The sequence below is a fragment of the Sardina pilchardus genome, chromosome 17, assembly GCF_963854185.1.
Source record: "Sardina pilchardus chromosome 17, fSarPil1.1, whole genome shotgun sequence".
NCBI lineage: Eukaryota > Metazoa > Chordata > Actinopteri > Clupeiformes > Clupeidae > Sardina > Sardina pilchardus.
This window is the reverse complement of record NC_085010.1, coordinates 22,592,947-22,606,067: the sequence shown is the minus strand read 5'-3', so window position 1 is coordinate 22,606,067 and position 13,121 is coordinate 22,592,947. Positions and strand designations below refer to the sequence as shown.

The 13,121-nt window shown below is 40.7% G+C and overlaps 1 protein-coding gene across 1 annotated transcript; it reads left to right on the top strand.

The window, feature by feature from the left end:
* Nucleotides 1-3,191: 3,191 nt before the first annotated feature.
* Nucleotides 3,192-11,669, top strand: LOC134062523 (uncharacterized). Its single transcript, XM_062518553.1, has 2 exons — nucleotides 3,192-3,299; nucleotides 7,782-11,669. The coding sequence occupies exon 2, from the start codon at nucleotides 7,808-7,810 to the stop codon at nucleotides 10,982-10,984; it is 3,177 nt and encodes a 1,058-aa protein (XP_062374537.1). The 5' UTR covers nucleotides 3,192-3,299; nucleotides 7,782-7,807; the 3' UTR covers nucleotides 10,985-11,669.
* The last annotated feature ends 1,452 nt before the right edge of the window (nucleotides 11,670-13,121 follow it).

The following is a 13,121-nucleotide window of genomic DNA, read 5'->3' as shown; positions in this document are numbered from 1 at the left end:
TTGTGAAGAGACAGTGGTGGAAAATTCCACGTTCCTGGACTTCTTGACTATTAGCACTCTGGAACCAATTAACCCTTGTAAAGAAACCAATTATCACTCTGGACCAAGCATCCGAAGGAGACCACGTAGACAGAGACTTCCCAACACTGATGATCTTTATTCACTGTATCACAATGATATTACAATCCAAACAATGTCTGAACTGCACTACCAAGCAATAGAGTGAAGGCAGCGCTACCAGCTGGTACCTCGACGAGATCGATCTGATCTACTGGCTGCTCTGCTCCCCCTTATATTCTGTTCAGAAGCGCCTCCTTCTGAGAACGTCACCAGATCGTGTTTAGCCAATCAGAAAAGGCGGAGGAGCAAGAGGATCCAATCATAATGGTGGAAGTTTCACCATCCTCCATTTTTAAAGAATATGAGCACACCTCTCATTAGGTCACTATGTTGAGTCATAGTTGTTTGTGCTCTTTTGCTATAGTTTGGGTTTTCTGGTTCTTTCCAGTTTTCCAGTTTGCATCTGTTTTGCACTTTCAACCAGCTGGCACATTGCCCTCACTCCTGCTTGAGTGGAAAGTCCCCTTTCTCCTATTTCACTCTGATCCAGGACATGTTGGTACATGTCTGTTCATGTTGTTACATGTTGGTACATGTTGTTCTTTCCTTATGAGTGTATGGTATTAAAGGTTATTAATGTATCTTACTACTATGTGTTATTCAAACAATATAAAAAGGAAAATACACCACAAGACCAATTAACACTCTGGAACAAGCATCCGAACGAGACCACACAGACAGAGACTTCCCAACACTGATGATCCTTTATTCACTGTATCACAATGATATTACAATCCAAACAATGTCTGAACTGCACTACCAGGCAAAGAGAGGGCGGAAAAGCAAGCGGGTCCAATCATAATGCTGGAAGTTTCACCCGCCTCCTTTTTTAAAGAATATGAACAAGAATATATATTTTTTTTGTGTGTGTGTGTGTGTGTGTGTGTGTGTGTGTGTGTGCGAGTGTGTGTGGGTTTGGATGACTGTATGTGAGAGGTACAGTAGGGGATGGGAGGGTAAAGGTGGGGGGGTAGAAAGGGTCTTGGCTAGGGAGGGGGTGGGAATGGGAGGTTGTTAGAAGGAGGGAGGAGTGGGAGGACTGGGGATGGGGTATGAGGGAAGCATGAAATGTAGGAGGGATATTAACTGGGCTCTCCCTTTTTTTCTCTTTTTCCTCTTCGCTTCTCTCTCATGTATCTGTTTAGAGAGGAGTTTAGAGTAAACATATATGTACATTTATTTTCCCTTTGTAACCCTCTGTTCAGTTGTTAAGTGCTGACCCTCTTGACTTCATAAAATAAAAAATAATTATGAAAAAAAAAAAAAAAAGAATATGAACACACCTCTCATTAGGTCATGGCATTAAGTCATAGTTGTTTGTGTTCTTCTGCTATAATTTGGATGTCGATACTTTCCAGTCTGCATCTATTCTTGCATTCTCATCCAGCTTGGCACGTCACCCCCACCCCTGCCTTGGTAGAGAGTTCCTTTTCACTCTGAGTCAGCAATTACATGTTGTTGCTTTCCAATATGAGTATAAGGTAATAAAGGTTACTAATGTATCTTATCATCTTTCTGTGATAGACAAAGGAAAATACACAGTACCCCTATTATGCTATTCATCTGTAAGTTCAGTTAAAGGTTAAATCAGTTATTTCAGTCTACAGTAACTGCCCCATTGGGCCTGTGATGACTTGTGGGAACCACTGGCTTAGGTCGGGTTGACCCTGTACAAACTGGTTAGAGCCAGTGTTGTGGTTTTCAGATTATATGTGATGTTTTCACAGGATGCATTCATGGTTCATAAGCTTTAACATTGGGCCTACTGCCTTTGATCTTAGTGTGGTTCATAGGCTTTAACATGGGGCTGCATATGTTCTTATGTGTTCCTGTGTCTGGCATTTTTCTGCAAACATCAGCATCAGCATTGGCATCTATTTTTGCTGAATGCGCTTTCATCTAGAACTTAACTGATCATCTAAACAAACCAAAGAATGATATGGGACTGAAACGCCATATTAGGGCTGATCCTCATGATCAAGGGAGAGGGGATGTCATCCGCTGGCAGGGTCCGAGATAGGACAATGTGAGGCACACTGTCCTAGGCATCAGACAACTCGCCACACACCTAATTCGGACCACTTTGCAACAACCATCCATAATAGAGATGTCAAGAAGGGAGTTGCCAAGAGAGAATCTATATCATCCCCCTGACATATCAAAGCAAAGAAAACACAAGAACACAATTCCTCGGAAAATTGCATAAACTTTACGCTGATTGGCTAAAAGAATATGGGGTGATGCAAGCGGGGACACCAAGAAATGTGCTTCATGTATATAAGATTAGACCCCCGCCATCCCAGGTAGGACGTTCATCGGGATCCCCAGCGGATGACACCTCACCTTCTCCCTATTGTCTTGACTGTCAGCCTGAAACTCTGTTTTCGCTGTAGCCTACTATCATTGAAAAATGAGGAATAAAGATCAACAGCCTACAGAAGTCTCCTGTCTGTATTGTCTCCTACGGACGCTTTGTTCCGGAGTGCTATTTAGTATATAGTTAAGTGTTTAGTATTAATTACTGATAATGGATTAGCATAGTGGAACATTTTTTCCACGACACCAGTCAGCTGGATTTTCACTTTGATATGTTAATCAAAAGCTTCAGAACAAAGTGGTCATGTAGGAGAAAGCAGGTTTTGCACATTTTCAATATCACATCACATAAGAAATTTGATTGCCAGGATTTTTGGGGATATGAAAAGTAATATTACTGTTGTCTGATTTCACTTGCATACATTTCACGCTTTGCAGAGATTGTCTTGTAATGTGGTAGGCCCTATGTCATATTTTAAACACCTATAGGGCCATATGTTGGAAATAAGTGTCCTCACACTGTATTGAATTAGGCTATGTTATCTGTCAAATCCAAAATAAATCAAATCCCAATCTAAGGTTGAAGAACCCCTCAGATTTCATTTTGCCAACATATTTCTGGCAAAAGATATTTGACCACATATAGGCCTAGTTTAATCGCAGAGGAACGGGGATTTCCATTTTCCACACAGGAAACTGAACTCTCTGGTCATGTGTTTTTCGTGGGCGTGGTATGGACACCAAAAGGAGGAAGGCAGTCATTCAAACTTATCTTCATTAACGTTAGACTTATCATGATATCAAGGGTCGATCGATTGAGTCATGGAAATCGCAGGTGCCTAGAGACGACTTCACGTGCTAAGGTTTGTTGAGATGCAGACATAACGTTTCCCCAAAACAGTTTAGAATGTATCTGCCTATGCCTCGCACAGACGCAGCTTACAGTGCGAAGGGGCTGAGTTGTTGTGAGGAAAAAAACGCCATTGTAGAACAGTTGTTCAGTAAACGGAACCCTTAGAGTGCTCTTCTGAACCAAACAGGAAAAAAATAAAATAGGTGGGTTCCAGCTAACTCTGGTTTTAACAGAAACAAAACTTAACGCTACGGACTGCACAATAAGCCTACGCTACTACGATCTCTTGCCTATTCATTAATCAAAGGCATCTTCAAAAAATGGCACAAATGTATTCTTTGCCACTATGAATAAGGGTAAAACGGGCGGCATGATCTCCACCACATCAGAAAGCTGTTAATGAAAACATTGAAAAAGTGTTGATTTAAGAGAGATATAGGCTCCCTAACCATGATCTAGTTTGAAAGGAAATGAAAAAGACATTTTCATTAGGCTTATGGCAAAACTGAGGTCTTCAGCAACTTCAAAATAAACGTTTGAAGCCTGCCTCAATAAAGCATTTTTTGCAAAGGGAATAAATGCGAATTGTGTTATAGGCAGGGAGGCCCAGTGTCAAAAAAGACCCGTCTTTTGCGTTCTGCTTTTATGGACGGCAAGAATCCGCTTCATGCGTTGTTTTAAATAATGTTTTTTGTTGCATCTAAAGTTATCTCGTGATTCAGTTTCACTTAGGCTACACAGACGCGCACATATTGAATGGGCGTTCACTTCATTACCCAATTGTGCCGATCTGTTTGATAACACTAGACTAACACATATGCCCTAATCTGGAAAACGTAGTTTCTTTTTCTTTTGTTCCATAATGTGTGCTATCCGAAGTGCGACAGAAAAAAACGGCCTAACTTCGATGCTCTGCAGACCAGCAATCTCCTGAGGATGCCCTAACACGGCAGATCATGGAATTATGCTGCCTGATCTAGAAGCTGATTCGTTAACTTCATTTATCTCCCTCAACAATGGAATTCTCTTCTCTGATTGGCTAATGGGGTGGCCATTAACTTCGTATAACCTGCTACCTTTGAAGTAGTTCCCGTATCACACTTGAATATTAATTCGCCAAACTCGTTGCGAAGTTTAAATGAACTGTCACGTTGCATCCAAGCTGAAATACAGACGTGCAGAACCATAGTAACATTGTAGCATATGACGGAGGTGGATTGTAGCTAGTTGGATGCCATGTAGGCTATAAAAGTAGCGATCTTTCAAAGTTAAAGTTAATCAGAATCCTGGGATATGCCCGCTTGACAACGGGAGAGATAGAACTAACGACTGGCTTTTGGCCGTAGCAACCAGCCATTTAGAACTAACGACTGGCTTTTGGCCATAGCAACCATCCATTTAGAACTAGTAACGGCAGTTTTGTCCTGCAAGTAGAAAGTTGATATGTGGCGGAAAGTAGTCCCTGCAGTCAATACAGTTTTAGCGATGTTAACGGACGCAACGGTGGAATAAAACTATGTTCTAAATATACATGTTATGAATACAAACGGGAGATAAGCGGGATAACGGCCTTCGAGGTCGACCGGTTCGATGGAAATAATGGCACGGCGGAGGTAACTCCGTCTCCGTGCTTCGCACGTCGCCGGAGTTCTAGACCTCCACCTAGCCATTATTTCCATCGAACCGGTCACCTCGTCGGCCGTTATCCCTTACTTAACTCACTTTTCATACACAACAGTCGAGCTAGAGTGCCTTGCTCGTGTGGTGGCTCAGGATTCGAGGCATGCATTCGTAGTTTCATAAACTGTATTATTGGGCCTACAGCATTTACTGTAGGCTAGGCGTTTCTGGGCTACTTCAGTACTGTAAGCATTTCAAGGCCATTGCAGATCTTGAGCAGAGTGTAAAAGAGTAACAGTCTGGTGAGTATGTGGGAGGGCACCATAGGGAGAGGGGATGTCAGCTGTGGGTTCAGAGAAAGGACAAATGCCAGGTGGACACTATGAAGTAAATAAGACAAGAAAACCCTCCTAACACTCAACTGGAAATAACCAGAAAAACACAAGACCACACAGTTTTACATATATTTTTTATGTATGATGGGAAGATGGTTTCCATCAATATAATTGACCCTGCCCGACGCTGATTGGCTAAAAGGTGTTTTGGGGATGGGGTGAGAGGGACACTTCTTGAGGGCCGAGGGGTATAAAGAATGGGACGCGGCCATCCATAAGATCTCATCGAGGGGTATCCTACCACTTGATGACATCTTCTGCCTGACGGTTGGTCTGGACAGTGTTTGGGCTGTACTGTCACTGCAGTATGGGCCATCAAGATCAGCAGTCTTCGTTTTCTTTATTTTATCAGCCCCTGATTCCATACAACACTTTAAAATAAATAAATACATCAATAAAGATGTTTTTTTAAAAAAAAAAAAACGACACAGAATCTAATAGTTTATATTCCGATTGTGCATTAAAACCTTTATAAGATGGAGCTATTTATCAAAAAAGCAGGACGCGGGTGTCCTCTGCACTCTCTTTCATGCTGTCTTCAGTGCTGGTGTAGTGTCTTCATTGTACTGTATGTTGAGAAGGGTACAAGCTGACACCTGACTTGTGACAGTAGTACAAACCAAAAATAGTAAAAAAAAATCTAAATCAGGGCTTGAAGCCCAGAGAAGAGTAACCCATAGGGGCAGCTGTTCAGCAGGATCAGACCTAAGCACTATATATGCATTACCTAGTTTGAGAGACGAGGTGTGGGGTCTTCCTTGTATGAGCAGTGTTGCCAGATTGGGTTGACTTATTTCCGCCCAATCACCCCGCTGTCTTCAGCAAAAAAACGCCCAATGACGTTTTTCTCATAGAGAACCATTGAACTCAAAATGTTATTTACCCGCCTACAGCTTATTTCCCCCCGCCGAACGATCATCCGCCCAATCTGGCAACACTGTGTATGAGTTCACAAAAACAAGTGACAACGATGAGTAAACATACAGTATAAAAGCAAAGCACAAGTCAGAGCAGCTTGCTTCATCAACCAATGCTCCAGGTGCAGTTGCTCCAGGTGCAGTTCGGATTGCAATAAAACTACACACACATAAACTACAGTATTATTTCACTTTGTCAAAATTATTCTTTGAATTAGGGCTTGAATCAGTGGATTGGAATTTGACACAATATTGGCATCTACTTACTTTGCGTTTGTAGAATTGAATTAGTGTGAAATGCCACTCTGCTAGGTAGCTAGACTATGTAGTTCCCAGCAAACACACTAATGTGGCACTCACAGCAACAAACATCTTTTTTTTACATGTCCTGTATAAGTGGTGCCGCCTAGATATACTGCAAGTGCGGTTCATGACTGTGCTTCGCAGGTGATTGATGGCTACCAGAAAGAGTAAACATTCACCTTCCATCAAACATCACATTCCATAGTTTTTACAGGTGGGGTCAAGAGGTCATCATAAAAATGTGATGAGTCATGGAGGGGACCTTCCAGAATATTTCAGAACATTCTTGATCATGGGTGGTGACATATGGAAAAATAAAAAATAAATTAAAATCAGCCTCCCTCTATGGGAATTTTAACACAGAGGGTTAACATACACGTAACATGTAGGCATTCCAATACTTATGACCCCTGGAAAACATTTATTTATTTACGATACATTATTAATTCACAAAGAAAGTTGATGTCCTTAAAGGTGGGATATTTCCTCATTCTTTCATTGAAGGCATTTAGATCAATTTCCAAAATTTGATTTTATATTCCTCTTTATAATCAACTTTAATACTTATGGAGGGGACTGTACATCCAGACTTAATGTTTATCTAGCCAGCACCAGTTAGGTCAGTCAATTATTGCACAACTCACATCAGTCATCCTTACCTCGCCAAGCTCATTAAATTAGTGTCCTTTTTGGATTCCATGTCTCTACATTGTCTAACAACCTCTAGCCATGTGGCAGTGTCATTCAGAACAAACATATTTATAGAAAAAATCAACATTTAAATCAACATTTGCTAGCGGTATGAACACCTTTGTTCTTAGCTGTATCTATTCTGATAAACATGCAATTCTGGCTCTAGACTTCCTGCCAAACATTTTGAACAGGGTCTTTGACCCTGAAATGATCTTAGGTCACATTTGTGTATTCTCACCGTGAAATAACTCAAATAAGTCTTTTACACATGAAGAGTTTGGTTCCAAAACCCTATATCCACCATTTTAATGAATTTTTATAAATGTTTTTTTTTACATTACATTTACAGTTTTGCAAGTAATTACAGTGGAACTGTATTGGTTTATGTTTAGTTGATTTATCTTTACTCAATCAAAACAAAACAACTGCATTTTTATTGATATTACCTGAAATACACAATTAAATAACATGACTTTTTGATGTTTTTAAAAATGGATATATAGCGTTTTGGAATCAAACTCTTCACATGTTCCTATTACTAAATCTGTCACCTTTGCTTTACAGGAAATGACCCAATACATTGCTTCATCATGCAGTCCGACACTCACCGAGACCCTCCAAGCAATCTCCCCCACAATGGACAATCAGTTAGAACTGCAAATGGAAGCCAAATCCCAAATCCCAGTATGAGCCAACACCACTATATTGTTGCGAGCCAGCCACAACTTTCCACACAGCATGGATTACACTTTCCACAGACTGGTCATCATGGAGATGGAATTAACGGGACGCCGTCAGCAAAACAGACTCCTGTGTACTTATCTGTAGCTCCAGGTTCTGGCACTCTTAACAGTGGACACAACCTGGCCTCGGCTGGAACCCAGCAGTGTGTGCAGTCACAACCAGTGGCCATGGTACAAAGTCAGCAGGCATTCCTCATTAACACCCACCAAGTTCCCTTACATTTTTATGTACTGGGAAATGAAGGAGTACGCAGAGGTAGTCAGCCACAGGCCCAATTAAACAGTGACAAGACTTCCTCCCATTCATCTCCTGTTTCTCAATCTCACCAGCTCAGTGGCTCAAGGCAAGTTCAAAAGCCTACCATGGATCAGATCTCTGGTGGGATTGCGAATCACCAAAACAATTCTCCTGGAATAGTTGCTCTCCTTGTCAAGCAGAGTGACTTGCCTTGTGCTGCAAACCCAGTGCATATCCTTAAGGATCAAAGGACTGTTGTTTCATGTGGAGACGACCGTTCACTACAGTGTGAGCAAGAGCACAACACGAATGGGGGTGGAACGGCACAGGCATCCTCAACTTTCTCTAGAGGACAATCAGGAAGCTCAGTTCTTCACATAAGTGACAGTTGCTTTAATGGTGTGACATTAGCTAATGGATCATCTTTGTTAGCCTCTCAGTCTGTCTTCACTACCAGTTTGACTAGCTTGCAATCCACCTGCTACTCATATGATAACAATGTCCCTCCATCTACCATCATTTCCCAAGGTTGTCAGTCAAAGTCTACCTCTTCTCAGGGTTTGAGTACATCTGTCTCGGGAAGGAGTAGTGCACATATTTCTACCTCCTACCCCCATATCCCTCCTCCTGGCCTGCACGGGTCCAGGCTCACTCAGGCCCGTGGTGCTCTAATGAATATGCTGTTGCAAATCCGGCAATTAAAAACACATACTCAAAGGGCTGTTGCGGTTGTCCCTCCGATATTACAACAGTGTACTGATGGTGATGAAAGAAAAAAAGAAAAGGGTGATGAGCAACCTTTTAAGATACTTAGCGTTTGGTCAGAAGCTGCAGAAAACACAGATGAAAACTCATCCAAGTCTGGTTGTCATCCTTCAGTAACTGGCATTGATGGATCTGATGTGAAGTCCTCATCTTATTGCAAGAGAGTAGAAAATGAAGGCCATCAAATTGTTATCCCATTCAGACAATGTGTACCTAACTTGTCAAAATCAGCAGGACAGAAATCTGATGTGGCAAAACATCCAAAGATGAATGGGAGCATTGTAGATCTGAAATCAAAGACAGAGGAGATCGCCACTCAACCAAACCAACATGTGACAACCAACAGTCGTCCAGGACAAAACTATGGACCATTAGGTCGCTTCAGAGATCCTGTACATGTTTCATTTAGGACACCCATCGTGAAGTATAGTCTTAGGATGCTGAAAGAGTTGATTGCTGATCTTGAAGCAGAACACATGAAGCAAAATGGCAAGAGTGATGATGACTCGGACCTTGTGCAAAATTTACTTGACCTTTACTGGGGTGGAAGTTCTTCTAACTACATGACTGCAAAAGCAGAAGGTGCCATTGAGAACATATTGCAAGAAGCCACTGAGTTTAACATGGCAAATGATTCTGTGGTTTTTGATGGCATGAAAGTGGAGGATTTATATCAGTTAAAAGACAGATTTCACATTCTTAAGAAGGATTGTGATGTTTCAGTGTCCGAGGATACCTTTAAATCATCTTCAAGAGGCATTAAGGGAAAAGTAGGAGGGCTTGACAAAGAATCTACGGAGAACCATTGTGTCTCTGAAACCTCTTCGCTATTACCACCAGAGCACTTGAGAAACACAAAGGGATTTGACCTTCATAGTGACATTAAGACCATGGCAGGTGTATCTCTGGAAGATCCTCATGGTTCCCCATCAGCCAAAACTTTGGGAAAAGCCACAGCTCTTGACACAAATAATGCAGAACATTCCCAATTGCCAGCCATCAGACTTTCAAATCTGCATGTTCCTGACAATGAAATGGTCACTGACACAGTATCTGTTTTTTACAGTAAGTGCAAAAACCAGGATGATTGTGATATCCAAGAGATGGGGAAAGCACCAGAGAGGGACCATATAATAAGTTCAAAGTCCCTAGATTTTGCAGTAAAATTAACCATGCTGTCGTCTGAAGACACCATAAAAATGTTTGATTGTGAGAAAAATGGCAAGATGAAAAATCTCTCTGAGAACCTGTCCTCAGCAGCACCAAGTACAGCTGAAGAATCAGATCAAGGCTGTGCCAAAATGAAGATACAAGTGTTGTCACCAGATGAGGTAAAGGCCCTTTCTAAGCTATTATATGAAGATGGTACAGAGGGGTTGTGTACAGCTTCTCCTGACACACTTGATGTACACCAGGATGAGACGGGGCTTGTTTCTCTGCAAAAGGGAAATGCAAACCCAGATCAGATCCAAGCAAAAATTATTGATGGCAAGACTCTAGTGGGGTCAGGTGGAAGTGCTGCGCCATGTATTTTCACTTCAAACAAGTCAGTTGAAGGGATTCACGGCCACACAATAACAGCAGACAAGATGGCACAGACAGATGTACCTGACGAGAACAAGTTATCAGTATTTAAGAAGGTGCAGCGTAGTGCTCCTGAAGAAGCCCTAACTAACAAACGTAGTAATGCACAGACATGTGGTACAACAGTGCCCAGAAAGCTATCCCATGGCCCAACAACCTCAAAGAAGGCTAAGGCTTCTGTAAAGGATCTTGCCAGAAGCCAGAAGAGGAAATGGGTTGAACATGGTGGTGAAGATCAAGTCACAATCCCACCACCCAAACGTTCAAATGTTTTCTCCCCAATGGAAAAATCTGCTAAGGAAAAGGTCCTCAAAAATTGGGAAAGCACCTTTGTGCCAACAAATGTTAGGTCAAGAAGACTGTCTACAGAACAGGGTACAAAGGAGACATCCTTCAGTTCATCAGAGTTTAATCCTAGAAGACACGAGAAGACATGACATCAAGAATGAAGCCAGATATTGGACCATTAATAATTGAGTGGAGAGAACCTTTAGCATGTTAGTGCTTTTTCTTGCAAAGTTAAGTAGTGTGTCATTGTGAAATGACTTTCTGGAAAGTTAATTTAAATGAAATTTTGTTTGAATTTTTTTGTAAAATGTCAGTTATAAGGTTCCTTGAAATGCATAACTGTATAACAGTATGTCTTTCATTGCCTCATGACTTGTTTTCCCTAAATGTCATGCAAGAGGCATGATGAGCTTGATCATGCCATCATCATGGTGAAAGGGATCTATTTTGTCAGGGAAACTGAAAGTTGTTTTTTTTTTAAGTATAAATTACAGTACGTCTTGTGCTAATTTCTATGTTAGCATGAGGTTTGTATTAATCTCTGTAGATAAGGTTGATCTTATGTTCTATTTCAGTGTACAGTGTTAAAACAAAACATTTATACTGTTCTTCCTATATTTTGTAAGTGATGTTAGGCTACTGTTTTTACCTTTGTGGCTGCTATTCAAAATAATAATTAAAAAAATTATTTTCACATGCACAAAAATAAATGACTATGTAGCCTACAGTATATCAGATTCACCTATGGCTGTTTTACAAGTGATTTAACATACAAGCCATAGGCCTACCTCCCAACAAAACTATGGATCATTTTTCTATTATTTACGAATGTTGACACATAACATCTCACAATAGCAAGAAAACATATTCCAAATCTTAGTTAGTTACTTACCTTGGTTATGGTTATGGTTATGGTTATGGTTATGGTTATGGTTATTTAGCAGACGCCTTTGTCCAAAGCGACATACAAATAAATAACAATAGAAATTAAATAACAGTGAACAATTACAAAAAGGGAGAATAGCAATATTATCAATAAAACAATCAATTAAGCACTAACCTAATGAGAAATAAAACAATGACTACCTTACCTTAGTTACAAACGTCTTCAGCAATGATATGTCAGTTCAAAAACAATATCTCTCATCTGATAATAAACAAGGTAACACAACACATGCATTCAGAGAAGCATCTGCTTTTTTCATAACTTTTTTTAGTTACTAGAGCACTAAAGAAAACAAGAGAATGTGGTACATTTCCATTGAAAATACCTACCACTCTATCCTGTTCCCTGAAAAGTTCATGCACTTGCCTGTATGTTAGGACTTGCCCATTGCAACATCTCTCCCCTATCACGCACACCAAGCTGAACAGGTAGACAACTGACATTGATATGTAAAGCAAACAAAGAAGCACTTACTGTGAAGGTTTCAATGACAAGGACTGCCATGATTAATGATGACGAGTCCATTAACACCCACACGTGAGATGGCTAACGACAGTTAACCCCTGTAGACGCTTGAGAAGTGTCAGAAGCCCCTATAAAATGATTAATCGATAGAACCTGGAATTTAGAACCAGATGAAGTCATACAACGACATTTTCCACGATGAACATTAGGTTATCTGGGGATATACATAAGAGTAACAACAAAGGTATCGTTTGAAATTAAGAGAAGACTTCAGATGTCAAGGCTATAGCTAAAAAAAAACATGACCTGCTGTACATAGAAATGTCTATTACATTTTCTCTGTCTCTTCTTACTTGTCGCTCTATCTGTCTTTCTGTGTTTGTGTTCAGTCCTGTGTGCAGGCAGACTGGCCAAGAGTGGTATATAACGGCCACATTCATGATAGGGCACCCCTAGTCCACAGCTCTTTTATCCCACTACTAGATGTAGCCAGGCGTTGTGAGGTATACACAATACGCACTCAGCGTAATCTAAAGACATAGTTACACAAATATGTATTCAGGCATGGTATAGGAACAGAATTAAACAATAATAATAATAAAAAGGTCTACAACTACAGACCCATGCTCCTGTCTATACATTTTCATTACATTAACAGAAAACAATGTCTAGGGAATATGATCAGGCTTACGGCGTGCATGTGAAAATGGAAGTAGGTTTGGAGTAGCATGTTGAAAGGTGCATCAAACAGTGAATGTGAGTATGAAGAGAGTAGGGAGAGACAGCATGGGTCATCAAACCACTCTTCTCCAAGAGGGGTTTTTTTTTCAGACAGCCTAAAAAAAAAAAGAAAAAAAGGACAGACCCTTGGTGGG